This window comes from Symphodus melops (assembly GCF_947650265.1).
Source record: "Symphodus melops genome assembly, chromosome: 23".
Lineage (NCBI taxonomy): Eukaryota > Metazoa > Chordata > Actinopteri > Labriformes > Labridae > Symphodus > Symphodus melops.
The window spans coordinates 906073-933951 of record NC_136713.1 but is presented as its reverse complement, the minus strand read 5'-3'; the positions used below and the strand labels follow the sequence as shown (position 1 = coordinate 933951).

Here is a 27879-nt window from a genome sequence, read left to right as displayed (position 1 = left end):
TCAACAGGTTGGTTTTTTTTGTGTATTTTTCTTGCACCACATACTGAAGCACAATATTCTCATGTGCTGGTCTGAAGTAGGCTAATAAAACATCAGGCTAACAGATTAGGCAGTGGTAGATCAGCAACTCCTGGTTACAAGGTTAAATCACAAGGTCAAAAACAAGGATTATAGGATGCAGCCTGTTTAACCTGCTGGATAAAGAAATCTCCTTTAAAAAAAAAAGACCCAGGTTAAGACATTTAATCCATTTAAAGATATAAACCAACTTTTTAAAATTGTGGAAAACCAATCAACAGCATTTGTATTCATAAAAAGTTCACTATTGTTGCAATAAAAAACAAAATTTCTGAGATTACCTGGAAAACATTCTTTACTTTTGTCCTTCTTGCACAACACAAGACTCTTAATGTAAACCAAGGTTAATGTTAGATACATTTACAAAATCAAAAGTGTATGAAAGGAAAAATACTGAATCAAAGACTAAAGATTACACACAGCTTAAAATGTGTAGTTTGTATAAGAACTACATTTGATTGTTGCGTTTTATTCTGTTTGGATGTTATGGATGTTGTGTTTCTTATCTGCACCTGATCTAAAGAAGAAGCACTTTTTAAGTTCATAGATTTAAGATCTGTGTTCACCCTCTACAATTACTTTCTTTAAAAGCGTAATTGCAAACAGTCCAATAAAGTGATCGATTATATTTGCATCCTTACATCCGTTACAGTGATTTCATTTTTTTAAGTGACTCTGTTTTACAGTCATTCCAGAGGTTGACCCAGACGTACGTTTCCCTGCGATACGCCATCTGACTCGTCCTCACAGGGTTCAGGTTCATAGTAGTTCCTCGAGTTCTCGTATAAGAAGACCTGTTGATCTACCAGAGCTGGAGATAACCGGTTCCTTTTACCACACAGGACCGTCCCAGAGGAGCTGAACAGCCTGTGACAGGGGACGCTCATGGGGGGAACACACCAGTATTTCTGGAGCACCTTTGGGAGGGTTGGGAACAATGGAGCGTGACTGGACCACCACAGTAGGGGGTCCTCATTAAGACCAAGGACTCTTTGGGATTTGTAGTTGCTCAGCTCCTCTATGACCTGTGCGTGCAGCTCTTCTTGGCTCTGGTCTGAATCAGACTGGCAGAATATTGCCGCCAAAGGGTTCTCCTGGGTAACGCTGCTGGATGAAGCCTCTCTCATTGGTTTTTTGGTTGGTGGCTCGTCAGATACCAAGGAGAACTCGTCCAAGAACGGTCGCTCAGCATTCTGCTTCTCAAGGACAGCTTTAGCCTCTTCAATGATGTTGTTCTCAACTTTACTGCGTTCCTGAGTGGACAGGAAGGGCAACTTTTTGTACCGTGGATCCAGGAAGGTAGCAATGTTGAGGAAAGTTGAGATCTCTTGGGAGAGCTGTGAATTCTGGGAGTAGGTGCTCAGTAGAACCTTTGAGATGACCTCTTTGGTCATGCTGATCTCTTTGAGGTCGCCTTCCTTCATCTTGAGGGTGGTGTTCAGCAGCATGTGAAGCACTGGACGGACCATGCTGATGGTCGGGTACCTGCAGGAACTGATCAGGTCTGCCACAACTTTGAAAGGCTGAAGGACGCCGATCAAGCCCTCCAACAAGGACCAGTGGGGACTATCAAAGGTGGACTGATGGCTGCTGAAGCTCTCTACAAGTGTTGCAGTTACAGCAACCTGTTGCTCTTTTAGCGTTTGCAGCATGGCCAATGTGGTCAACCAAGACCTCCCCCTATCTGTGATGAGTGCACACTGAGCGAGGCCATGCTGCCTTTGTTTGTCCCTCAGCAGATACATCGTCGGTTCTCGGAAGTGATCGACAAGCTTGCGGCAGCTTCCCAGAAAGCTTTCTACTCGCGGCAGCTGGAAGGCTTCATCCATCGCTCGATTGATGGTATATCCCAGACACGGCATTTCCACAGATAGTTCTAGGAGCGAGCATGCTTTGACGATGTCCACTGACCCATTCGTGGTGGCACCGACGACTTTATGGATTATCCCCCATTCGACAAAGGCTTCATACATCGCTCTGGTGATGTTCTCGGCCGTGTTATCCTCTTGTACCTCGAAGGTTTTCAGGCACCTGTCCGTCATTGAAAATCCAGCTGTGCTGTTGTAGTTGACTGAATGCAAAGACAGAGAAATGTACGTTCGGTTCTGGGTTTGACTTTGCCAAAGATCTGTAGTGACGCCACAGTTTACAACCCCGGCAAGCTCACCAAAGACCACATCCCGGGTACGTTGGTACATCTGAGGAAGCATCTTAGCTGCCAGGTCAGTTTTGCTTGGAGGAGAATACCCTGAGTCGATGGTACTCATTAAAGTCTTGAAGGTACGCTCCTCTACAACAGACGCAGGGTACAACCCCTCGCAGATGAAGTTAACAACTGCACTGGTCAGTTCGTTGTGTCGTCTGTTTTCGTTATGTAAGCTCTGTCTGAAGTTTAAGTCCTGCTGCTGCTGCTGCTGCTGGACGTGTACAACTAAAGGCTCAGTCTTCCTGGCGAACGGCGTGGCGAACGCCCCACGCATCAGATCAGAGTTGCTCTTCACAACCTCACTGAACTCGACGGGGTGGTTCTTTTCCAGGTGGTACGACAGATTTGACGTGTTTCCAGAGTAGGCAATCTGACTCATGCAAACTCGACAGTAAATCCGTCTCCAGTGCAGTATGCAGCCGTCTGCATCCGTGTCAAAGCCAAAGTATTTCCACACTTTGCTTTTCGCCCGTGGGTGTGCGACCAGATTGAGGCCAGAGAATGAGGGTCCCGCACTTTTACCCTCCATCGTTTGACTTCACTTACCGAGTACCTAACAAGGATAGTGAAATAAATATTTGTAGATGGTCATAAAAACATGATTGACATTTTCAAATCTTAATGCAACACGGAAACCGGTGTAAGTTGAGAACTTTTCACAGACACTGTTGCCTGATCTGATCTCATTGGGGTGCCGAATACGACTTCAAGAGGGGGCCATGCTTGCCAACCCTGGCCACCCCCCTGGAAATGCCCATACTGCTTCCCAAGGGATTTCCAAGTATGGACTCCCAGATTATACTTTGAAATTCCAGAATGATGTAATTTTTGTCAACGATCAACAACGATGACGTCCTAAACTTATAAAAGAAAAAAAAAGAAAACCAGTCAGGCTGAAAAACTGTAGCCTTCGAATATTTCTGGTCAGTAAATCGAATTTAGGAATTTCCAGACCGCCTGCAATCTTTGAGCAATGAAAGGAGTGTAAATACGATATCTGAACACGTCGCCTCTTTGTGTGACGATAAAACAAACTTTTTTTTTAGGCTTTCACAGAAATGTATTCTGGGCTCAGCGATGTTATCACTAACAGTAAAAGCACAAACACTAAGACTTCAGTGTGAGCTTATCCAAACTCCTCATCACATCACACAGCTTTGATTTGTCCATTCGGCACGCTTGACTTTTATTCACATTCTACAAGAAATGCTTTTGATTGTCCTCAGGATCAATCATCTGCAACATAAGAAAGCAGTCAGTGTTTTGCGTAAGTCTGATGAGTCGCCTTTTAGTGTCTTGTATATTGCAAAACCACAAAACATCCCTACAGTGACCATGATGAATTATTTCTATGCTTACAATCATTAGTAATGTCTCAGATCTCTAGATCTCCAAAGCACATGATGTCGAGTACAGACTCGTTTAGCTTCAAGGATGCAGACTTCAAATGTGATGGTGATCACGATAAGAAACTTTCTAACATTTTTACATTATTTTGAAATGGACCGCACACTCAAAAATGAACCGAGTGCATTTTAAACGGAGTCCAGCACAGTGGGGCGCTGCGGAGACGGACTGCTGCACTCGCAATGGAAACACAAGCATTTTCTAGGAGTGGTTGCGAATGGCGCCGTAGTGCGAGGCTGATGGACGATGCGGAAATCGGCGGTAACAGAAAAGCTACAGCATGGCAGCCACAGATCTGCACCAGCCACCACCACCTTCTTTAATCTAATTTAATATTTGTGGATAATTCGTCTAAATTCATCTTAATTTCGAACCAAAACACTGAAGGACCACTGAAGCTAAATTTGGCATCTCAGCTTCCAGCTGACAGATCAGATCTTAAAATCAGATTATTTGAAACTGCTTCCTTTTCTCTCTCTTTATTCTGAAGGAATCCTAGACTTTGGTTTGTGGTTGAGTTTGGAAAGAAGCCTTGTAGGTTTGTTGCTCAAACTGTTTAAGACTGGAAAAAAAGAAAATGAATTCAGTGATTTTACGTTGGGGTTGTTTTAAATGACAGATTTGTCTGTCTTTAAGAATGGGAGATCTTTGTAACATGTCTTCTCAAAAAGAAAAAGAGGAAGGGGGGCTTTTGTGCCTTTATTGGTGGATAGAGTCAGAAATAAGGACGAGAGAAACATGCAGGAAAGGAGCTTCAGGTACCTTGTGACAGGATTACAGCTGCTACAGATGACGGACTTTCTTCCTTCCTTTTTCAGAGTATCTGAGTTATTAATTTCCGTCCAGATCAAAAAACTATTTCAACCACAATCTTAAAAAATAATTTCCAACCCTGTATTTAAGTTTCGCCGATGAAGCGTGTGGTTCATTCTATTTGGATTGAACGCTGATTTAAATCTTAACCATCACTAAAAATGTGTGAAAGGTCACAACCCACCTTCAACCAAACCCCATTCAGAATATTTCTAATTTAACAATTTAATGACCCTCTTAAAAAGTCACCACTGCTCATTTATTAATCTTTAAATGCATTCATTATTAAAACACAGACAATATCTTAAACACAGAAAATTTTTGGCTTTCAGTATTTCTCTCCAAAACAGTCCTATTCCCAGAAATGCAGCCAAAAGTAACCTGTCATTTTAGTTATTACAACTCAATTATTAAGGTCTTAGCTATTTATTATGTATGCCGAATTAATCAGAGGACATTTATTTATGACATTATCAACTCTTTTTGGTAGATATGAATTTTATTTGTCGTAAAATAAGTGGATTTTTTGTAAATTGTCGATTTTCTAAAGGGGGTTCTGCAGGTCGAATACAGATTTACATGAAACAATAAGAGATAAATATGAGATATAAAAAAAAAGACCTGACCTGGTAGTTTGAAAGATTTGTAGAACATCTGATAAAAGAGCACTTTGGCCCCGCAGAGGTAGAGCCTGATGAGGGGCAGCAGCACCGCCAGAAGCCACATCTCTCCGCTTTGTTTCCCACCGAGCCGCTTCCTGCGCCGAGTCCCGCTGTGTGTGCGTCACGATAACGAGTCCGGCTTGAAAAAGGGGGATTAGTCCGAGGTTCCGCCCCCCTGAGAAAAAAACCAAACAAACGCGTCACGGACACACAAAAACATGCCAATTATGATGCGGATTAGCAGTTAAGACAAAGACAGCTTGTTCTGGGGATTTCTCCTTTTTTTTTTTTTAACCTCTTGCTTGTTATGAAGTCGGTCTTTGTTCTGAGGCTGCAGTTTGAAGCAGAGGCAATTCTTGAGACTGTTTGGGGCCCTTGCAAATATTCACAGCGGGCCTCTTCCTAACCAATACTGTGATTAAATATTCAGACACCAACATTTTTACATTCCCAAAGTTCACTTCAAAACAAAATAACAACACACATCCATCCGGCTACAACCTTTTTTCTCTCTCGTCAGGATCGTGGAAAGCTGGAGCCGGTCCCAGCTGTCATTGGGTCCACCTTTCTCTCTGTGAGGCAACAGAGTCAACGTCAAGTCTTTCTCCCCCACATTCAGCCTGTTACTCAACTAATAGCCCTTCTCATTGTGCTTACAGCTCGGCCGTCATGTCTTTTAACATTCAAATTGGCTCCATAATGGTGTAATGGTTGGTCAATTATGTTTTGGCGTCACGGAACAGAGGGGAATTAGTGTTTCATCTTGCAGCATCGTCCACATGATTGTTGGCTCGGGGGGCAAAGTCACACTCTCAAACATAATCAGTAACTGCTGGTTTGATGATTCACGACATGAAGGTCTCCTGATGATTTTTTTTTTTTTCATAAACTTTGAGCTGTGTGGGTTTGGAGATGTTAAAGCTGCATTATAATATGAATATCAGACTCAGAAATACTTTATTGATTCGCTTGTGAGGGACAATGAGGAATTAATCCATTACTCAATTAAAGGAGAAACATGTAGCTCTGAGTGGATGTTCACACAGGTCACCATGTGGTGGACACTGTAGCTTCAGTGTTTAGCCAGCTCTGCATGGGTCTGTAAAGCTTTCTGCGTTCGAACCTTCTCTGGTCCAATCAGATCCAGAGCATTCAGGAGCAGAATCTAAAGTTAGAAGGAGGACATACTGGCTGCTGCATTGTTGTCAGAGAAGCTTCAACACAGCAGGTTTCCTTCATGATCACACAGGAAGAGAGCAGCTCTCTGATTGGACCTTTAACTAGGGTGACCAAACGTCCTCTTTTGCCAGGACATGTCCACTTTTTACGTCTTGTCCGGGGCGTCCGGGGTTTTTTTTTTTTTATAAAATCATGAAAATGTCCGGAGTTCACTGTCTTTCATGGAACCATCAAGTTTGTACTTAAACTGACCGGCGCGAAATACTTCGGTAGCTACTTCGTTGTGTGACGTAATTCTCGAGGCTGCTTTGTGGGCGGCTCTGCGACGTGCACGCGCACAGGGAACAGCAGACAGCGGAGCAGCTTCACAGATGAACTACAAAAACACTGTACAACACTACAGCAGCTACACAGCAACAGCAAAGAGATGTCTTCAAAGACTTTTATGCTGATTTGTTGAGCAACCGGAAACTGCTGGGAAAGATGAGCTCTGCAGAAAATATGGATGGTCCGGATGAAGAAGAAAAGCAGGATGAATAAGACAAAAAAAAAAGATTAAAAATAGATCATTTTTATTTGTTAAGTTAGTATTTTTGTGAGCATTTTTTCTAATTTATTATTTATCTTGTTACTTTGAAAAGGGAGATATATTTAAAGCTGGATTTTCTAACTTGAAAAGAGAGCTATTATTTCATTACAGAAGTTACATTTGCACCATTGAGGCATAATAAATCATGATCATGGACCTCTGAGAAGACTGTCTGAATTTATGTCTCATGTCCCGAGTGTCCCTCTTTTTTGGAAATCAAAATCTGGTCACCCTCCCTTTGACTCCTTTTCACATCCGAACCAGCTACGTCATGTCAACATTTTGACCTAAAGACGCCGAGATCTTCAGACACCAGAAGAAACATTTCTGAAGATAATGAAAAACAAACATTATGGGGAGAAAAAAAAAGATCCTGACGACACCAGAATGATTCAGTAAAACGTCTGTCTCGTGTCAGATCATGTGTCATCATGTGTCCCTCTGTTCATAACATTCCCAGAAATCTCAAATGTAATCTCCGGACTCTGCGGACATGGCACATCAGCCATTCCTCTTGTACTCTGTTTGACCACAAACTTTGGACCTCAGCACCGTCAGCCTGCTGCTAATGGGATTTGTAACAGGGGTTAAAGAAGCACATTTAAAACAGGCTCTGTTTGTCTCTTATGCACGGAGGTTGGCATGCAGTCGGTCTTGACAAATCAATATCGTCCATTGAACTTGTTACCATGGCGTGCTGTCTCACTTCTCCTGGAAGGGGGCGATGGCCCGCCTCCCGTTTTCCGCTCTGAGGGTATGTTTGACCTTCAGAAGCCGAACTCTGAATTAAGCGTGTGTAATTGTTGCAACCATCACTTAGTTGTATTTGATTATGTGGTTCAACGTTTCCTCGTGCCGCATGAAAAGATTCATGGATCAAACTTTTCCGTGTAGATCAAGAGATCACAACATATAGCTCCTCCCCCCTCGGGGGGGTGGGGGGGGGGGGGTGGATGCAGGACGGGATGGAGCGCCCCGAGTATCGTTTGAAACCACAAAACTCTCTGAACTGTTGGCCAACCATGAAATCATGAAAAATGATACAACTCTTCGCGGTGGATCACTCTGCTCGTGCGTCGATGAAGAACGCAGCTAGCTGCCCCGGGTTCCTCCCGAGGCTCCGCCTGTCTGAGGGTCGCTTTGCCATCAATCGGACAGAGGATTCCCCCCCTCCTCTCCTTTGCTCCGCGGCTGGAGAGTCGCAGGCGGCTTCGGGCGCCTTCGTCCTCCTTAGTGCAGACCGAGCGGGACGCTTTCCGGTGCACCCTGTCGGTCACTCGGCCGACGGCGAGTCGACAGGAAGACGTCCAGATTTCCTGTAAGCTAACGGTGCATTCACACCTGAGGCGTTGGCTCCTTTTTGAGACAAACTCGAGCGACCTCTGCGGAATAGTTCGAGGTGTGAACGCTCAAATGAACAGGTCAAAGACTTCCTGCCAGGCCAGTCGACACACGTGCACATCCTCTTCTTTGCAGAGAGCGGCGGCAAGGTGTAAACAAACAAAATGGCGGACGTTTACATGGATGGACGATGTGGAAGGTCGTCACTCCAAACGACAAAGAGAGACGTCACTCTTTTTTTTTCTCGCTGTTTTGCTGTTTTGGCTGGAAATGCTGACTCGATCAAACTTTAGTCTGAGCGGATTAACGCCTCCTGACAAGCTGTTACACGGCGCCCGCCTGTCACTCAGCTCAGCTACACGCCTTATTGTGAATCACTCTGATCCTTCATCCAATCAAAACTGCTGAGTCATCAAAACTTTCCTCCCCGTACAGTGTGTGTGGATGGAGACATGAGCTAATCACACCTATGTGCTGTAAACATGTTCATGTCTGCTGTAAAAACAGGCTGTTTGAATGGGTGTGTATGTGACTTCCTGTGCTGCTGCAGCCAGCCTCTAGTGGACACTCCAGGTACTGCAGGAGTCTTCACTTGAGGATGCTGCTCGGCGAGGACTCACGGTGTCCTCTTCTAAACAGGACACATAAAAGTACATTTCTTTGGGTCTTTATGACTTAAAAAACCCGACGCAGACGGCGTCTGGCTGCAGGCCAAACTTTGAGCGAGCACACAAAGACACGTCGGTTGTGTCTCTTGTTTGTCTCCTGTTTCTGACAAGTCCCTTCAGGGCCCCTTTTTTTCGCAACGCACCCTTATGTAACCCGCGCCACGCCTGGTGTGGCGTTTATAAAGTGGCAGCCCACTCAGGCGCAGGTAATCACAGGTCCACAGGCGTGAACACATCAAACATGAAGTCTGGTCTGAGAGTCGTCTTCCTGCTTCTCCTGCTCACCGGGATCGCTGCAGGTAAACTTGACTATTTTCTCTTCTCTTTATCGTCTTTATTGTTTGAACAGTGAAGACTTGCCAGTAACGGTGCAGACGTCTCCCTCCTCTTTAACTTCGAGGAACATTCACGCTCTGTGACTCAGTTTTGCGTCGCATGAACTTTTTTAATTCTGTGTCGCGAATGAATTCTTCACGCTCCTTTTTCAGAGAGAGAGAAACTTTCTGCATCGTCTGCGATGCAACGAGCATTCAAGGCATTCATCCAAGAGAGGAATAGAGCGGCTTCACAAAATCAACGGACGGAGAAATAAAACCGTTAACTAACACGTCTGAGCATCCAAATCTTTAGAGGTCACAGGAAGAGGAATATCTTCACCGTTAAAGTTCAATGAAATACTTTTAACTTGGAGTCTTTCATGCAGACAGACATCAGGCTTTCAGATCCACGCCCTCATTCTTCCTATAGAGAACGCCAAACCTTCAAACGCCCCCCCCCCCCCTCGACAGGACCCAACATGATGCGTGCTGTTGCGAAACACTTGGGAGAGGTTTCTGATAAAACACCGGAGAGGGTTTAATTAAGTCCTAACGTCTCCTCCTATCTGTCTCAACAGGAGACATCGACTGGTCTCGGTTAGTCCCCTTCAGAGGTGAGTTTTCTCTTTTCTTACAAATCAAAAAGAGAGTTCGACTCAAGAGCTTAAAAGTGACGTCCTTCGTCTTCTTTCTTTGAAAACTGACAACCTGCCGCAGGAAGTAAAACCACGACTGTGAGAGCTACGACCACAACCACGACTAAAGCGCCCGCTGTGAGAGGTGAGTCCAGCAGAGTCCAGCATGAAACCAAAACAACCTGCTGTTTGGAGACACTTCCTCCGCTCTCCTCCAACCCCCCTTTTTCAACGTTATTTTACAGCCTCCCTAGCGCCCCCTATATTTTGCTATATTTATGTGTAACATGTCACACATTTTTTTCCTTTACCTTCTTCTTTTAAAAAAAGTGTTTAAAAAATACTTTAATCAAGAAATGAGTCAAAGACAAAGTCATCATGTTATGGTGTGCTGGTGTTGGATTGACGGTGCTCTGCCGCCCCCTAGTGGCTTTAAAGAAACCCAACAACCGCTTTAATTGTTGGTGAAAGTTGTGGAGGAATTGAGTCTCTGTGTTTCACTGTGGGACATGTTTGTGTTTTATATCAGCAGATTAAAAACAGAATATTTATTTGAAGGTTTTTGAACTGAAACACGGACTTGATTTTTCCTTTCTGTTCTTCTTCAGATCCCAAACCTGCTGCAGGAGGTGAGTGAAGACACTGACGAATAGATTCTCACCAGATTTACTTTAATTAAATTTAATCACAGCTAAAATGTCTTTCATGTACAGAGAATTTAACCCTTTACGGGTGTAAAGTTCATGCTAAAATGTTAACGTGTAATATGCTCCTTTAGGTGGCTTCAATCTGGCGGACGCCGTCGGTTCAGGTAAAATCGCTTTCTTCTCATCAAACTTTATTTCTTTTTCAGCTCTTGTGGTTTTATTTTTAAAACCCGCTAGATTAGAAATCTAAGACATCTTAAAGTGACCTCACAAACTACACGTATTTAAGATCAGGATGCACTCATCTGTATTTAATCATCTCCTGGATCCAAGTCGGAACTCTGGATTAGCCTGATCCAGGTACAGGCTTTTAGGATCACCACATCGGGATTACAAGTGCTGTACAGGGACTTCACCAGTTTTCAGGTTTTAAACCACCAACTGGTGAACTGGTTCAAAAATAATCCAGTGGGACAAAATCTTAACCAAAAGAAAAAACGAAGGATCAGGTGATCAGATCCTGGTTTTTAATCCGGGTCCACACCTCCACTTTCAACTTCAGAGGAGGATCAGGATCTCTTTGATCAGAGGAGGATCAGGATCTCTTTGATCCAAGGATCCAGGATCCTCCTGGTTTCAGCAGAGAGCTGTGAGGATCGTTCAGCTTGTGTGGATTCTGGCGCCCCCCTGTGGACACAGTCGTGTTTAAAGCAATCGTACTGCGGATGTTGTAATCCTTTAAAAGTCTGCACACAGATCAGGCTGATCAAGCCCAGTCTATGTTTTTAACAAACAGGATCTGGATTACCGGATCATATTAAATCTGGATTAAATGTTTTGAACAACCCGGATAAATGCATAAATGACCAGCTCCTTGAGGAAAGGTCACTCTGTCACACTTAGAGACAATAAATCTGAGAGCAGAAACCCTCGAAGCTGCACAAAGAGAGAGGAAATATTTGATTTAAAGTATTTATGACGTCTTAATCCGCAGACTAAATGAACAAATGTTCTTCTCCTTACAGCTGAAACGCCGACGGCTGCAGGAGGTGAGTCAGTGCGGGGTCGTGAGTTTGAAATACAACACAGTCTCTCCTTGTCAATCCTTTAAACCTGCTGTGTCTGTCAGAGTGTCCTCAGAGACAAATGATCCAGAAGCTGAGCAGGATGATCGTGAAGCAGAACGAGCTCATGCAGAACCTGATGAACGCGCTCTGCAGGGACGGGAGGTGCGCGTGAGCCTGGAGGTACAGAATCAATCATCTCATTTATACTTTTCTTATTTTTAAAGATCTTATTTTAGGTATTCCCAGATTGCGAATTGTGTGGCCCCGCCTCCTTTTTTTTTTTTTTACTGATCCTACACTGCAGGAAATACGAACTATTCTAGTTCCGAAACCGAATTTATTGTAACCTTTTCAAAGTCGAACTTTGAGTGTTTTACGTGCACCATGATTGGTCGGATACATCAGCGTGCAGGAACCAATCCGGTACCACTTATCGCTGTTTTTTAAATCCCACTGTAAACGACAGGAAATATTATTAAAAATGGAACAAACGCACAAACAAAACAGACCGACGATGAAGTCTGGGTGCACTGAGAATTCATGTACCAAGAAAAATACAACGCTCGCATGTCTCCTTTAAACCTCTTACAACCTTTACAGCGTCCTTCAGATTTGAACTGTTTGGTCTGAACACCTCTTAAATTTATCTCCCTCCTTTTTATTGACTCACTCTGTTCTTCTGTTTTCAGAGACCAACGGGAGACGAATGAAATCCTCCTAAAGACGATGCATCCTCTTTTTTTCCCTCTGATTTAAAAACATTTCAAAATAAAAAATACTAACCTCAGCTTTTTTTTTCTCCCCATGGGGACAATAAAGTCTAACACTTCTCTCCTTATCACATGCTAACCTGTGCTGCGTTTTTAAAAGGTGACGGTGATAATAAATGTTTAAGACACTGAATAAAGATCGCTCATGCTGAACCTTGGTGTATTTTTATTTCTATAAAAGTTTTTTTTCTGTGATTTTTTTTGACTTACTGTCTGTGGGTCTTAAAATGTTATGATAATTTCAGAAAGAGCAGATAGTCCCCTCATTCTTAATAATCCTTAATTGATCCAGTTTTTAAACACAAGGTGGCGCACGCGTCCTAAAGTATAAACTTTAGTCTGATTGGCCTTTTCTATAAGCTCCGCCCACTGGCTCCCATGAAACTGTAGCCTTGAAATACTGTGTAAATTTCATTAATAAATTTCGTAAAGGTTGTAACTTTAAAATTGAATAAGATTTTTAACGACCTTTAAACTTTGCTTTTAACTTTCCAATGAATGTTTGAGGAAAAGCCATTCAAAAGTCCCGACTAAAACTCGCTCACTTTAACTTTTCCCGGCATAGCAGTAAAACCTCACACTTTTTTTTGTAAAGTCGTCACCTGTAACAATGACACAGGTGTGATGGTTAATTCGGCTCAACTGTTCAATCAATAAGCAGCGTATTATCTGAAAAATTGCAACTTTTCTTCACGAAGTTTCGCTGCTGAGTGAGCTGAAAACGCTGAGTGAAGTGAATAAAAGTCACTTTCTAAACTGATGCAGACTTGTAGAAGGACCCGGATGTAAGCCGAATGACCTAACAGTATACAGGGATTTATTATTATTTATTTTCACATTTTGTTAAAATGTGTATTTATGTTGAAAACAGAATTAAACTTAAAATTCCGCTTTTTGCAGATGGAGTTCGGCGCGACATGAAAAAAACCAAACTGTACGGTTGCAATTTCTATAAAAAAAAACAAAAAACAATAACACATTTTTCAAAAAAAAAAAAAAAAAAAAGGTTTGATGACGTTAAATTGTCAAATGAGAATCCATTTAAGGCTTGACCGTCTTACAGGAACACCTTATTGGTTATTGGGAAGAGACTGATAAACTTGCAGTTTTTGTAAACACTGCGTGAGCCGAATAGAGCATCGTGTCGTATTTAAATTGATAATAACTTTCATATTTTGTCGAAGCTCATATTATTTGTTTATAACAAGATAACATTTAAAAACAAGGTTTTTACAGATGAAGTTCGGCGTCGCGTGACAGGGAACAACCCCCCACTTTGAATTCACAGTGTACGCGCTCGTGCGCATGCGTCGTGAATGAAGGGGTAATTTCGGATTACCCCTGTGCCTGTGCCATGTAACGCCCCTGAGAGGCTGCCACACCCAGTCTGCGCTCTTCTACTCCGGCAAAGTTGACTCACAAACACTGAAATCAGACACCGGGGCTGTGCCGGGCTGCAGGGCGAAAAATAACCTCAGTTACACTCTGTTCTCTGCGAGAGAGAGAGAGAGGGAAAGAGAGAGAGAGAGAGAAAGGGGAAAAGTAATTTAAATGTAAAAGTTTCTGCAGAGACAGAAAAGTTAGACTCAAAAATGAAGTTTCCTCTGAGGATAGTTTTACTTGTTTTTCTGGTTTCTGGGACTCTAACAGACGATGGTGAGTTGATCTATGTGTTTATGTGTATCTGGTTATTATCAGGACTTTGTGTAGTGGTTATTATAAGTGCTTCATGCAGCTCTGTTATCAAACGCGGGTCATGTGAGGTCGACAGAAGCTGCAAATAAAGTGATAATAGAAATCTGAGGGTGATGTGTTCACTTCATGACTGCAGGCTTCAGCTCTGGAAAAGAACATTTCAGGGAGAACGAGGAGAAACTCAGGATGTTGTATGGAGGAACAATCGTGCCATGCAAAAAAAAAAAAAGAAGAATAACTAAATGAAGTTTTTATCTTTTAGCTTTTTGAGGATTTTTTAACTTTTTTCTTCCTAAAAATAACAAAAACAGAAACTTCTTTCCTCACTTCATTATTATTTTTTAACCTTCACAGATTAAATATACAACCGACGAAAATGACTTTCACTGTCACGCACACGGAGACACTTCAAGCTTTAATCCTTCAGATTTTACTTCAGAGAAACATGAGATGAAACTACCACTGAAACAAAACGTTTTAAAGGCCCCGAGGCTCAAATTAAATGTGAAGCTATGAATGTACAAGTCGATCTGCGTATTTATCCGCCAGCAATTTAACCTCTGAATCATTAATGGTGACTCAGGACAAATACAAACTCCTCAAGACGTGGAGGATCGAACACAAAGATCATGAAAATGTTTGCAGATTACTTTTAATATAATTAACAGTAACGATTTTATTGAATATTTCCTTCAACATTCAAACTAGAAGAAGACGTGTGGTATGTTTTGCATCATAGATGTTTAAAGGAGCAGTCTGTAGCTCTGCCCCCTGGTGTTTAAAATGGATACTGCAGTCTAAACTTCTCTGGTCCAATCAGATCCAGACCCTTCAGGAGCAGAATCTAAAGTTAGAGGGAGGACATTGTTGTCAGAGACGCTTCAACACGACACGTTTCCTTCATGTCTCATGTCTGTTTGCAGCTGTAGTTGAAACAGGACGTGCGTTGGCGTGGCAACCACGTGACGTCAGGAATCTGCTTTATTAAGACGGTCGTTAACACGTGAAGTCGGTGGACTGGCCGGTTTACATCACTCATAAACAAACGATGCACAGCCCTGTTATTAGTGATAAAGCTAGACAATAAACATGTCAAATATACTGAATGTTACAGAGTTAAAAATTTCCCGTCAACATTTGAAGGAATAACGGCGACAAAAGACTGAAAAACAGAACACGAACGTGACTTCTTGAAGGTTACCGACCATCATAAGATTATGACATTTAGCGTGGAACCAAAGGCCTCTGAGGTTTTGTGTGTCTCACTGCTGCTTCCTGTAAGGCGAGGCTGAGGGCAGAATTAACCACAGTTATGTCGATGAGAAGAGGATGGCACGCAGTCTGACGGAAAGAAGAACAGGAAGTCGGACTGGCGTGATGCAAAGTGGCGTGCATTATTCACCGCACGCTCGCAACCTCAAAGAGCCTATACGCTCTAAAGAATAAAAAAACAGAGACAGGCAAAGAATGTGCCGACAGCTGTTTGCTGTGAAAGAGCACATTAGACATTAAAATACCTGCAGAGAGACAAACAGGTGAGCAGAGAATCTATACGGCTCCTGTGCACATGATGTCACGGTGGGCGGAGTCACTTCACACCAAGGAGCTGCTTGGTTGTGATGATTCTGAGTGCAGAAATGGTACAGTGTACAATTTAAAGGTCACATGATCTCCTCTTCTTCAGGTGAAATCAGTGTCCTCGCTCCTCTTCATCATGTGTGTGAAGTGTGTTGTTGTAAATCCACTCTGATCCTGTATTTGATCATGTCTATAAACCCCTCTATTTCAGCCCTGCTCAGAACAGGCTGTTTCTGTGTCTGTCGCTTTAAATATGTAAATGAGCTGTGTCTGACCACGCCCCCTCTCTGGAAGGCCTCGGGTGTACTCGCTGCTTTCTGGCTCCATGTCCTATTGTTTACGGTGAGAAGGCAGACTCAGAGGGCAGAACAAACACCTAGCTGTGGGAGGGTCACCCACCTGGGGGAGGGGCTACTGCCCTTTGTGATGTCATGAAGGGAAACGGCCTGTTTGAGCACACATTTTCTGAAAAGTGGAGCAGGCAGAAGACGGAGAGGATGGACTTTTCTCATCATTTGGGGGGTTTGTAGACAGACGAGGGACACATGTTAGAGTGAGAGGAACAGGAAGAGGATTTAACAGAACATGTGACCTTTAAAGGCGGTGCAGTTTGAGTTAGGGATAAAAATGTCTTTGGACAAAAACAGGAAAACCTGATGCACTTCAAGTGTCGGGGGCAGGAAATGCAGATATGCTAAGTCATCTCCAGATTTTCAGACTCCTTCCTGCAGCACTCCGTGAATAAGAAGTGTTGCTCTTTGATTGAATCAGACGTGTACAGTGTGAGTGTATCGTTGCATGTCTGCACACACGAGCTGGAAGATGAGCCGGGTGCTTTTTCATAACACAACACAAATCATCGCTGCGTGTGAGTCTTGCAGCTCGGACTGTTTGCATGTGCTTGACTCATGCTGCAGTTTTTCCTCCGCCGCTCACATAGCAACCACAAAAAACACAACGAATGCCTCGCTGCAACACACAAACACAGAACACATGTGCTGCACGGCGAAGGGAAATCCAGAGTTCACTGAACTCTCTGCAGAGGAGGCAGAAGTCGGCCATCTTTTTCCCGCGTTTAAGAACAGACGTGTGCATGAAACGACTCAGGAAAGAAGGAATGTTTTCTGGAGAAATTGTCGATCAGATAAAAAGTGTCTCCGATGGTTCTGAAGATGAAGGAAACTAAAGCTCAGCTCACATTTCATTCAGCTGTGTTTGTCTCCGTTCTTTATGATCTTCATAATAATAATGATGTTCAATGTGTCTCACAGGATTCAATCTGTTTGACGCTCTCGATGATGATGCAGGTGAGTGACTTCCTGTGATTTATATTTCATCATTTTTGCTTCGTGTTAAAGTTTTTTTTCATGGTATCAGACAGGTAGAGTCTGACAAGGACAGGTAGAGTCTGATAAGGACAGGTAGAGTCTGATAAGGACAGGTAGAGTCTGATAAGGACAGGTAGAGTCTGACAAGGACAGGTAGAGTCTGACAAGGACAGGTAGAGTCTGATAAGGACAGGTAGAGTCTGACAAGGACAGGTAGAGTCTGATAAGGACAGGTAGAGTCTGATAAGGACAGGTAGAGTCTGACAAGGACAGGTAGAGTCTGATAAGGACAGGTAGAGTCTGACAAGGACAGGTAGAGTCTGACAAGGACAGGTAGAGTCTGATAAGGACAGGTAGAGTCTGACAAGGACAGGTAGAGTCTGACAAGGACAAGTAGAGTCTGATAAGGACAGGTAGAGTCTGACAAGGACAGGTAGAGTCTGATAAGGACAGGTAGAGTCTGACAAGGACTGGTAGAGTCTGACAAAGACAGGTAGAGTCTGACAAGGACAGGTAGAGTCTGATAAGGACAGGTAGAGTCTGACAAGGACTGGTAGAGTCTGACAAGGACAGGTAGAGTCTGACAAGGACAAGTAGAGTCTGATAAGGACAGGTAGAGTCTGACAAGGACAGGTAGAGTCTAATAAGGACAGGTAGAGTCTGACAAGGACAGGTAGAGTCTGATAAGGACAGGTAGAGTCTAACAAGGACAGGTAGAGTCTGACAAGGACAGGTAGAGTCTGACAAGGACAGGTAGAGTCTAACAAGGACAGGTAGAGTCTGACAAGGACAGGTAGAGTCTGATAAGGACAGGTAGAGTCTGACAAGGACTGGTAGAGTCTGACAAAGACAGGTAGAGTCTGAGAAGGACAGGTAGAGTCTGATAAGGACAGGTAGAGTCTGACAAGGACAGGTAGAGTCTGACAAGGACAGGTAGAGTCTGACAAGGACAGGTAGAGTCTGAGAAGGACAGGTAGAGTCTAACAAGGACAGGTAGAGTCTGATAAGGACAGGTAGAGTCTGACAAGGACTGGTAGAGTCTGACAAAGACAGGTAGAGTCTGATAAGGACAGGTAGAGTCTGATAAGGACAGGTAGAGTCTAACAAGGACAGGTAGAGTCTGATAAGGACAGGTAGAGTCTGACAAAACCAGTAATCAAAATTTAACTTGTTTTAATGTGAAGCTGCTGTCTGATAAAATGTTTTATTTTTTTTGTTCTGCAGCTCCAACTCCTCCGAAGCCCAAAGAGGAGCCGAAGGCCCCGGAGAAGCCCGGCGGTGGCGGTTTGTACTCGATACTTGTTACAGTTTCTACTGATGATTCAACATCTCAGTATCACCTAGACCTCGAAAACCACATCTCAGTAACAAGCTGGTAACCAAGCGCACACATTGCATGTTGTGGTTTGCACTGAATGGCAACCGCGATGAGCTGAACTAGAAAAAGTCAGAGAGACGCTAACGAGACTGGAAAGCCCTCGATAACAAATGAAGATAAAAAAAAAATGGTGAAGACATCTTGTAAAATACTTCCACATACGTGCACGTTCAATTTTCTGAGAGTCATGATGCTTGCATCGCCTGAACAGTGCCACTAAAGTCGTGGACTTTCTTGTTCTGAGGATGGCCAATCAGGATGCAGGATGTTCTTTAAGTCAGGGTTGTATGTTCGTTATTCCAACAGTTCCTTCCTCTTTTTAAATACAAGTTTGACTCCTGAGGTTTTCGAACAAGCAGCTTTAAAAAGAGTCCAAACTGTTTTATAGCTGCGGTTTATTTAACTGTTAATGCCTCTGCTGACGTACTTCTTCTTCCTGCAGGATTCGACCTGTCTGACGTCTTCGATGACGTAGGTGAGAGCATTTCTCTGTCGTTGACCTTCTTGTGGCATCACGTTTGGTGTACCTGTTGTTGTTTCTCAACGCTTCTGTTCAGGAACGTCGGCAGACATCTTTAGTTTCTTGGTGAATCCAGATTCTATTTCGGATGATTTCGGAAAATCTGGACAAATCATGAAAACTCCGATCTGGTCCTCATTAGATGGTGGCATTTAAAATAAAACATCCAGGACGTTGTGACGATGTCTATGGCAGGAAAAAGCTTGTAACTCGACTGTAGGGGAACTCCTTCGGTCGCACCGCTCGAGGGGATTTTCTTGTCGAATCGCAGACCTACTTTCAGACACTGAATCTTTTTCATTTTCTTTTGAAGCGCCGACGCCTGCGAAGCCCAAAGAGCAGCCGAAGGTCCCAGACAAGCCGAAAGATGACGGTTTGTATCCTCTAACAGACTTACAAAATGACACCCAGAATACCAAAACTACGACCGGGGGGGGAGGGGGGTGGGGGATTCTTAAAGGCCAGGCTAGCTATGTTTTGGTGTTGTGTTCAGGAACACTTGTGGGGAATATTTTTGACATTTTGGAAAACTGTTTCGACCCTTTGTGGTATTACGACATCATTACCAGCTGGCATTTGAGTCCTTGCAGGTTATTCTAGTTCTTCTTGTCAACTAATCCCGTGTGCAGAACTGAACCAACAAACGGGTTCGCGTACTAAGCTGGTGTTCTTGTGTTTTGAAGGTGGAATGGGATTTGATTTGGAGGACGCCGTCGGCCCAGGTAAAAAGCTGATTTTAATGTCTGATATGAAAACAGCGATCTTGGTTTTTTGACGTTCCAAAGCTGAAGTTTAACTTTCAAACGGTCTTTTGTTCCGATGTTTAATTTAACGATGCACGCCGTTTGCACCTCCAGACCCGAGCCCCAAACCTGACAAACCTGCTGTGAAGCCACCGCCCGGTGGAGGAGGAGGTGAGTCTTCAATTCACACAGATCACAAAAGGGCAAAAAGCTGCTCGTGTTTCTTTTTAAACCGACGAGCCGAAGAGCTCCACAGCCAACGTGGAGTCATCCGCCGCTAAAAATAGTTCCCAGATAATTTCACGTCTGCCAATTAGTTCGTCAACGTTTGTGAAATCTGCACCGAGTTAGATTTTTATAAAAGTGGAGGTCTCCTTTTCTGACCTGTGTGTGTGTTTTGTTTTAAAGGTGGAGGATCGTTTGACGACTCGGATCTGTTCGAACTCGGCGGTGGAGAATACAAACCTGATGGAGGTCGGTCTGGAGGAGGTAGTGGGACTTATTGTGACCTGGCATGCTATCTTACAATATGGCAGGATAGTAAAGAAGATACAAAATTATGACGATGCCATATAACACAATACTTAGAAAGTGGTTCAGAAGAAGAGAATCTGATTTCATCGGAAACGTAAGACGCCTTAAAAAAAAAGTCCAGGATGTGAACTGTGAGACTGAAATGAGTTCGGTGGACGTTTGTAACACCCAACTTCTTCTTCTTCTTCTTTAGCTTTGTTTCCTCATGTTGTCCTTGACTCCCGATGACTCAAATAGCACATGTCCTTGTTGCCATGGTAACGTCGACGGGCTCTAACAACACAAGACGCTCTGTACAGACTGCAGTCATTCTGCCGCCATCTTTGAGCAGCAACTCTACAGTTGTTGGACGCGTCTGTCCCTTTACAGGACAAACTGAAAGAGCTACAAAAGGAAACACGTCGTAATGTTTTTCCCTTTGTTTGCACGACGGGAACAGACAAAGATTTGTGCCTCTGGGACTTTTTTTTTTTTTTTTTTTTTTTGCGTCTCTTTGTTCGCTTGTCGAAGCCAAAGTGTGGAAGTCATTATTTCTTCCCAAGAAAGGAAAGGGAATAAAAACCCAGAGACGTAATTAAAGCCACATGTTTGTTTTTTTTTATATCCGCACGTGATGTTCTGCTGCTAACAGGACATCGCTGCACACACACACACACACACACACACACACACACGAGCTACACGTGCTTAAAAGATAAAAATGTTTAAAAGGACGCACAGAGAGGAGACGTTAGCGTCCAGAGTTGAACGTTTAACGACGATGTCCTGAGAGACACTGTGCATGTGAGCGTGTCAAAAGTCCAGTTAGCATCTTTAGCACTCAGACGCTCCTGCTTTAAAGAAGAATGAAAAACATAACTGTGTTATTCTTTTCTCATTTTTCTTTCAATCCAGGCGGCCAGGGTGGCGGCCATGCTGGCGGCCATGATGGCGGCTATGATGGCGGCTATGATCCCAATGGTACGTTTTTTCCCCTTTTATTCTGAAATCCACTCGACCACGAGCCGAGTCTTTAACTCCAACACGAGCCGAGTCTTTAACTCCAACACGAGCCGAGTCTTTAGCTCCAACACGAGCCGAGTCTTTAACTCCAACACGAGCCGAGTCTTTAGCTCCAACACGAGCCGAGTCTTTAACTCCAACACGAGCCGAGTCTTTAGCTCCAACACGAGCCGAGTCTTTAGCTCCAACACGAGCCGAGTCTTTAGCTCCAACACCAGCTGAGTCTTTAACTCCAACACAAGCCGAGTCTTTAACTCCAACACCAGCCGAGTCTTTAGCTCCAACACCAGCCGAGTCTTTAGCTCCAACACCAGCCGAGTCTTTAGCTCCAACACCAGCCGAGTCTTTAGCTCCAACACCAGCCGAGTCTTTAACTCCAACACCAGCCGAGTCTTTAACTCCAACACGAGCCGAGTCTTTAACTCCAACACGAGCCGAGTCTTTAACTCCAACACCAGCCGAGTCTTTAGCTCCAACACCAGCCGAGTCTTTAGCTCCAACACCAGCCGAGTCTTTAGCTCCAACACCGGCCGAGTCTTTAGCTCCAACACCGGCCGAGTCTTTAACTCCAACACCAGCCGAGTCTTTAGCTCCAACACCAGCCGAGTCTTTAGCTCCAACACCAGCCGAGTCTTTAGCTCCAACACCAGCCGAGTCTTTAGCTCCAACACCGGCCGAGTCTTTAGCTCCAACACCGGCCGAGTCTTTAACTCCAACACGGGCCGAGTCTTTAACTCCGAGTCATTATTATTATTAGTCATTAGTTTCATGTTGTACATGCACGAAGGACTCGATTCACACTCGTCTCTGCAGAGACTTGTTACAGTAATGAACAAAATAAATCCTGTTGTGTGATTGAGAGTTTGTCGACTCATCTGCTCCTGTTTGCCTTCACAGCTGGAGCTGACCAGCCTCAAGGTAAATCCACCTCTCATCCTTTTCTCCTTCCTCTCTTTGTTTCTGCGTGAGCGTCTCTGTGTGTGTGTGTGTGTGTGTGTGTGTGTGTGTGTGTGTGTGTGTGTGTGTGTGTGTGTGTGTGTGTGTGAGTGTTTATGCGTGTGCGTCTCTGGGCTTCGTCTCGTCTTCTGGACCCTCTGTCTGTCCTCCGAGCTGTTGTCTGGGAGTTCCCCACTTCCTGTCTGAGAGGAAGTGGAGTTCACGGCTTCCGTTTTGGTTTCTGATCGTGCGGTCGTCGTGGTCGTCGTCGTGGTCGTGTTGGTGTTTCACTTTGATTTCTCCAGACGTTCGATCGCTCTTCAGAGTCGTTTGAGTTAATCAGGATCTGATTGGGTGGGTGGGGGGAGGGGGGGCCCCCCCTTTTGGTCTGGTGTCTGACTTAAATCCCTGCTTCGATTGTGTGTCGTTGCAGATCCAGACCTTCTGTGGGGCCAAATCCTGAAGATGCTAAATGCTAACATGCCCGAGGAGTTCTATGTGTGGATTTCAAACTTAAAGCAGACGCTAACGCCTCTGTTAGAGAGAGCCATGGAAATGCTGCAGGCTGTGCCATGAACTCTGGTCACCCACTGACGCTCTGATCGGTTACTGACGCTCTCATGGACTCTGAAACGTCTTTGCTTTGGGTTTGTGCGAAGCTGCAAACTCTCCAGCTAACGCGAGGGTGTGTGTGTTTGTCTCTGAATGCTGACCTTTGACCCCCCCTCTGAGGTCACGGCTTCAGCTCTGAGCTCGAGCAGGAATCTGAGGCTCCTGATTGGACATTTACTTCGAGAGGTGTTTTGTGGTGATATTTGACGGCTCGTCTCCGTCTGGGTCTTTATGCTGATTGGTTGAGACTCCTCTGAAGAAGAACGGCTTCTCCTTAAAGTACAAGCAACAACATGGCCGACCCTGCTCATGTCAACGTAGAATAAAAGGGGATAGATCATGACTCATAGGTCCAGATGTTTGAATCAGAATCGCCCTCAGATCGTTGCCTCCCTGTGAGGAGAAGCTGACATGCTGCGGCTCCAGTCATACCAGCACACACACACACACACACACAGAGTTTGTGTGTGTGTGTGTGTGTGTGTGAACATTCCTGCTCACTCACCCTGCTCTGTTCTTCATGACTCACTCGTTATGTGTTTGTTTTTTTTTCTTCCCATTAAGCTGCAGCAGAGTTTGACCTCTCGTTACCTTTCTCTCATTTCTCGTCGGCGTTTCTTCTTCTTCTTGAGCTTGAAAGAAAAAAAGCTCACATGACGGGACGAACTTGAGAGTCCGCCGTCGTTTTATGAGCGGACATGTCCCGCGGTTCCGTTCAGAGGAGGCTCTTTGTTCGTTTGTCCCGTCGTGTGTGGACACGCCTGGTTTCAGAGGCGACTCCTGTCATCCTACTCGCCATGAGTCAGAGCGTTGGCGTTTGTTTTCTGCTCGCTCAGCGTCTTCTTGTTTTGGATTTCACTCTTTGTGTTTTATTAAAGGTTCTTTGGTTCTTCTTTGGTTTATTTATTTCAGGTGTCTTCTTCTCGTTTGTAACTTTGCTGTGAAGTCACGAGGCGTTTGATGAACGTGGAATAAAAGAGATGTGTGGAAGATTTCACTTTCAGACTTTCTTCTTTCTCCGAGTGAGTGAAAAAGGGATTCTTCAAACTAAAAATAAGAAATAAACTGATTCAGGTTGAAGCGAACACTTCAGGCGTCCTGCTACTCTGTGGGCAAAAAGAGCGCTCCGAGCATGCTCGACATTTCACAGCAGCTCGTCATTTTATGTTCCTTTTTTTTTTTTTTTTTCATGTGTGCAGTCGACGCCCTGTTTGTTGTCCTCATCACGGGACACACCTCTGTGCATGACTCACACACAGCTCTGTGTGTGTGTGTGTGTGTGTGTGTGTGTGTGTGTGTGTGTGTGTGTGTGTGTGCCACACCCTGACCCTCCAGTCTGGGTGTGTTCTCTGTTTTAATCCGCCGTCCTCCGTCTGTTTTTAATGTTTCTCATCGACTTTTATTGAAGTGTTTTTTCATCTTCTTCTTCTTCTTTTTTAATGAAAACTTGTTTTTATTTGAGTTTTGTGTCCCCGCTGTTTGTTCTGGAAACTTGCTGCCACTGCAAACACGTCATTATAAGACAGAGTGCTCCCCCTGGTGGCGAACTGAGGTTACGACATCAGGAGGAGCGCTTTAAAGTTTTGTTTTTAAGAAAAAACAAAGTCTGAATAAGAATGAAACCAAAGCGGACCTTTTCACCTTCAAATATTTAAAATGACCAAAAAGGGACAAACAAATGAAGTTCATGCATATCTAATTGTCCAAGGAGCACCTGAATGCAGCATATCTTAACTTTCTGAGGCGCCCCTGAATGCAACATATCTAACTGTCTGAGGAGCACCTGAATGCAGCAAAAGCAATCATCACAAGAGCACCTGAAGGCAGCATATCTAACCATCCATTGAGCACCTGAATGCAGCACATCTAAGTGTCTGAGGCGCCCCTGAATGCAGCACATCTCAATGTCTGAGGCGCCCCTGAATGCAGCACATCTCAATGTCTGAGGCGCCCCTGAATGCAGCATATCTAGCTGTTCAAGGAGCACCTGAAGGCAGCATATCTAACCATCCATTGAGCACCTGAATGCAGCACATCTAAATGTCTGAGGCGCCACTAAATACAGCATATCTAGCTGTTCAAGGAGCACCTGAATGCAGCACATCTTAACTTTCTGAGGCGCCCCTGAATGCAGCATATCTTAACTTTCTGAGGCGGCCCTGAATGCAGCATATCTGACCTGTGTGTTATTATTGTTGAAGCATCTATCCGTGTGTGTTTGTGTGGTCCAGAGGCCGGAGGCGGACAGATCGCCGGGATCGTCAGCGCTGTGGGCGTGGCTCTGCTGGGAGCAGCGTCCAGTTACTTTGCTTATCAGAAGAAGAAGCTTTGCTTTAAACTGCAGGGAGGTACGAGTATGAGCCGTGAGTTCAGAGTGAAGAAGATGCTCGATGACGTTTGATGAAGCTGATTTTTTTTTTTTTTTAATACTCAGGTCAAGATCCAGAGAGCGGGAAAGTTCATCATGGCGGTCAGTCTGATCCTCAAGGTATGTTTAAACGATCAAATCCTTCAGGTACTTACAGTGAGAAGTGTCGACATGCAGCAGGACGAAGGGACAGCCTCTCTCCGGACTGTCGAAACAATAACATCCAAACTTTAACCTGTAAATGAGAGAAACGTGTTTTAAACATCCGATCATCACTTGTTGAATCAGAAACCTCGGCTTGTTTTTTGATTTATTATGTGAGGTCACAAAGACACTGAAATCTTCTTCCTCTGATAAATTAGTGAGTTAATGGAAAGCCTGACCTCTAGTGGTAAAACGCAGGTACTGTCATTTAATAATCTGTTTTTTTTTTTCCATATTCAGTTTTCAGTAACCTCCTCAGGACGTCTTAGAGATCGACGGTGAGGAGTCTGACGAGTCTGTGACCTCTTCCTCTTCCTGCTCCGTCAGACGTCGCCCCTCCTCTTAAAACAAGACTTTCTATTGGTTCATCCTGTTTCCTGTTTGTCTGAACCCCAACAAACACCCTGACGGCCTTAAACTGAAAACTTCGGTTTCCCTTCTTGTTTTTTTTAAGCTCCTCTTCTCTTTTCACGCCTTTAAACTTTTACTCTCCGGTGTCACAGCTGCTACATCGTCGGGGGGGTCACGGCGGCACACGCCATGGATTTGACCTCCGTTTGAAATGTTTTAGACCTCGCCTTGATGGCATCTACGAAGGATCGGGCAAAGTTTATTTGTTCTTCTCTCTTGTTTCTTTGGCTTCTTCGACCCGTTAAAGTAACATCTGCTGTGACTCTTCTCGGGTTTTGATCTGTCTAAGGGACGTCTGACAGCTTCCTGATAAAAACACAGTTAATGAATGAATTCATTAAAGCTGCAGGTGCAGCCGGCGCTCACTGTCGATGCTGGTGGTCGTGAAACACAAAATTATCCCCTTTAAAAAAAAGTGTTTGAACTCTTTAAGAGGACTACGGTGGCCCTGAGGATCAAGTGCAGAAACATGTTGGTGAATGCAAAAAAAAAAAAAAGAACAAAATTGCAGAACGCTGATTGACTTTTAGCATTTTGTGAAATGTTGTTATTGTTTGTGTGTTTTGACCTTCAGGGCCACCGTAGACATCCTGTATCTCTCCTCATGTACATGATTTGAATCCAATCACAATGTTGTGAAAGTTCGGGTTCGACCGCATGGAGACGTGTTCACCCGAGACGTTTGCCGCTCCAAAAATACCTGCGCACATATTACGGGAAAAAAATATATATTAAAAAAAAAAAAAAAAAAAAGATATCAGTGTCGCTTTAATTACTGAATGTGTCGGAGGGAAATTTAACGCTTGAGCACTGCAGAATCATTTCTGTCTGAAGTTTGACTCCGTAAAGATTTGATTTGATTAAAACGTAAACCTCTTAATATTACCGCATGATCTGAAAGTCGAGCGTTAGCATCAGCTAACTCCTCGTTTGGGTTTTTTTTTAACAGCCAAGAAGTCGGCGAGAAACTGCTCAAAATCGAACAATAAGACAAAAGTATTATCTCATTTAATTAAATCAGAGAAACATAAAAGTATGATAAAGGTGCACTAATGTCTGCAGGAAGATGTTTGATATTTATATACTAAGGGTGGGTGTGCATGTTGCTGCCCCCTGGTGGTCAAATTATAGCAAACGCAGCTGAAACAAGCGAAAACCCTAGAAAATGTCATGTTTTTAGATCCTTGTGTGTGTGTGTGTGTGTGTGTGTGTGTGTGTGTGATTCTGTGTATGCAGGTTATCAGTCATGACATCATGAATCCCCCCCCCCCCTCCCCCCCCCCCCCCCTCCCATCTCTGTGTGTGTGCTGTAAATATTTAGTTTAAGATGCTTCAAACTTTTATCGACGACATGTATCTTGAAGTTTGTTTTTGTCCGGTTTATTTCATGTGACGATTCGGTGAATGTTTCTCCTGTGAGTGGATTTAAAGTGTGTCAACATGTTTCCAATAAAGACGTGGTGTACAGTCAGTGTTTCCTCGTGATTTTGTGTAACCTACCTTATGACCTATAATCACATCATTCTATTCTTATCTTTACGTTTTGCATCTTTTTCTCTCTTCTTCTCTGTTTTTATTGCCATAAACTGTAAATATGAACGTTCGAAGCCTGAGTTAATTAAACCTGCTTGTTTTATTTGACGCAGGCTGTAAACATGTTCATGTCTGGGCGGCAGTAGCTCAGTCTGTAGGGACTTGGGTTGGGAACCGGAGGGTCGCCGGTTCGAGTCCCGGCACGGACCAAGTCCGGAAATTGGCCTGGTAGCTGGAGAGGTGCCAGTCCACTTCCTGAGCACTGCCGAGGTGCCCTTGAGCAAGGCACCGAACCCCAACAACTGCTCTGGGGCGCCCTCTGTGGGCAGCCCCCTCACTCTGAGACCTCTCCATTAAATGCAGAGTGAAGACCGAATTTCCCCTCGTGGGATTAATAAAGTATATGAAAAAAAAAAATGAAAAAAATGTCTGCTGTAAAAACAGGCTTTTTGAATGGGTGTGTATGTGACTTCCTGTGTGTCTACAGCCAGCCTCTAGTGGACACTCCAGGAACTGCAGGGTTTAAAACTTCCATCTGTGTTGTTGATTGCTTCCTTGTTGATTTGCACAGACAGCAGCAGCTACACCTTCTACTGAAGACACATTTTAAATCAAAGTGCAGAAATGAGACTCTGTGAAGGGAGGCCTGGCTGTCAGA

At 44.1% G+C, this 27879-nt stretch overlaps 3 protein-coding genes across 10 annotated transcripts in view; 2 read left to right on the top strand and 1 right to left on the bottom strand.

The window, feature by feature from the left end:
- The window catches only part of dhrsx (dehydrogenase/reductase (SDR family) X-linked), a 34495-nt gene that overhangs the window by 4083 nt on the left and 2533 nt on the right, over positions 1 to 27879 (bottom strand). Inside the window, exons 3-4 of one of the 3 annotated variants that reach the window (XM_079336288.1) lie at positions 25229 to 25271; positions 5131 to 5341 (exon numbers count right to left, since the gene is read on the bottom strand). In XM_079336288.1, the coding sequence (XP_079192414.1) occupies positions 5131 to 5230 (100 nt within the window). In that variant the 5' untranslated portion in view covers positions 5231 to 5341; positions 25229 to 25271. Of the gene's footprint in view, positions 1 to 217; positions 2838 to 4453; positions 4654 to 5130; positions 5342 to 25228; positions 25272 to 27879 lie in introns of those variants that run through there. The other 2 variants (XM_079336286.1, XM_079336287.1) reach the window with 2 other exon arrangements.
- LOC306818899 (uncharacterized protein) lies at positions 9143 to 12532 on the top strand. Its single transcript, XM_079336631.1, has 8 exons — positions 9143 to 9242; positions 9839 to 9874; positions 9978 to 10040; positions 10504 to 10524; positions 10674 to 10706; positions 11568 to 11591; positions 11672 to 11789; positions 12299 to 12532. Exons 1-7 carry the CDS (start codon positions 9185 to 9187, stop codon positions 11779 to 11781), a joined length of 345 nt encoding a protein of 114 aa, XP_079192757.1. The 5' UTR covers positions 9143 to 9184; the 3' UTR covers positions 11782 to 11789; positions 12299 to 12532.
- cd99 (CD99 molecule) lies at positions 13758 to 27159 on the top strand. 6 transcript variants are annotated; one of them, XM_079336295.1, is made up of 13 exons: positions 13764 to 14035; positions 16924 to 16959; positions 18205 to 18264; positions 18801 to 18833; positions 19192 to 19251; positions 19562 to 19600; positions 19736 to 19792; positions 20030 to 20095; positions 21050 to 21115; positions 22055 to 22075; positions 24937 to 25053; positions 25140 to 25193; positions 25518 to 27159. In XM_079336295.1, exons 1-13 carry the CDS (start codon positions 13972 to 13974, stop codon positions 25544 to 25546), a joined length of 702 nt encoding a protein of 233 aa, XP_079192421.1. In that variant the 5' UTR covers positions 13764 to 13971; the 3' UTR covers positions 25547 to 27159. The 6 variants fall into 6 exon arrangements, with proteins under 6 accessions (XP_079192423.1, XP_079192422.1, XP_079192425.1 ...); XM_079336294.1 differs by having other exon boundaries at positions 20030 to 20110; XM_079336297.1 differs by lacking the exons at positions 24937 to 25053; positions 25140 to 25193; positions 25518 to 27159 and adding an exon at positions 22527 to 24930 and having other exon boundaries at positions 13758 to 14035.

What these genes read in the sequence shown, in the direction of transcription:
- LOC306818899 (XM_079336631.1), top strand. Translation starts at nt 9,185, where the DNA reads ATGAAGTCTGGTCTGAGAGTCGTCTTCCTGCTTCTCCTGCTCACCGGG. An exon ending in TAAAGCGCCCGCTGTGAGAG is followed by an intron (nt 10,041 to 10,503) that starts GTGAGTCCAGCA and finishes GTTCTTCTTCAG; the next exon opens with ATCCCAAACCTGCTGCAGGA. An exon ending in GGCGGACGCCGTCGGTTCAG is followed by an intron (nt 10,707 to 11,567) that starts GTAAAATCGCTT and finishes TTCTCCTTACAG; the next exon opens with CTGAAACGCCGACGGCTGCA.
- cd99 (XM_079336294.1), top strand. Translation starts at nt 13,972, where the DNA reads ATGAAGTTTCCTCTGAGGATAGTTTTACTTGTTTTTCTGGTTTCTGGG. An exon ending in GGAGGACGCCGTCGGCCCAG is followed by an intron (nt 19,601 to 19,735) that starts GTAAAAAGCTGA and finishes TTGCACCTCCAG; the next exon opens with ACCCGAGCCCCAAACCTGAC. An exon ending in CGGTCAGTCTGATCCTCAAG is followed by an intron (nt 25,194 to 25,517) that starts GTATGTTTAAAC and finishes TTCCATATTCAG; the next exon opens with TTTTCAGTAACCTCCTCAGG.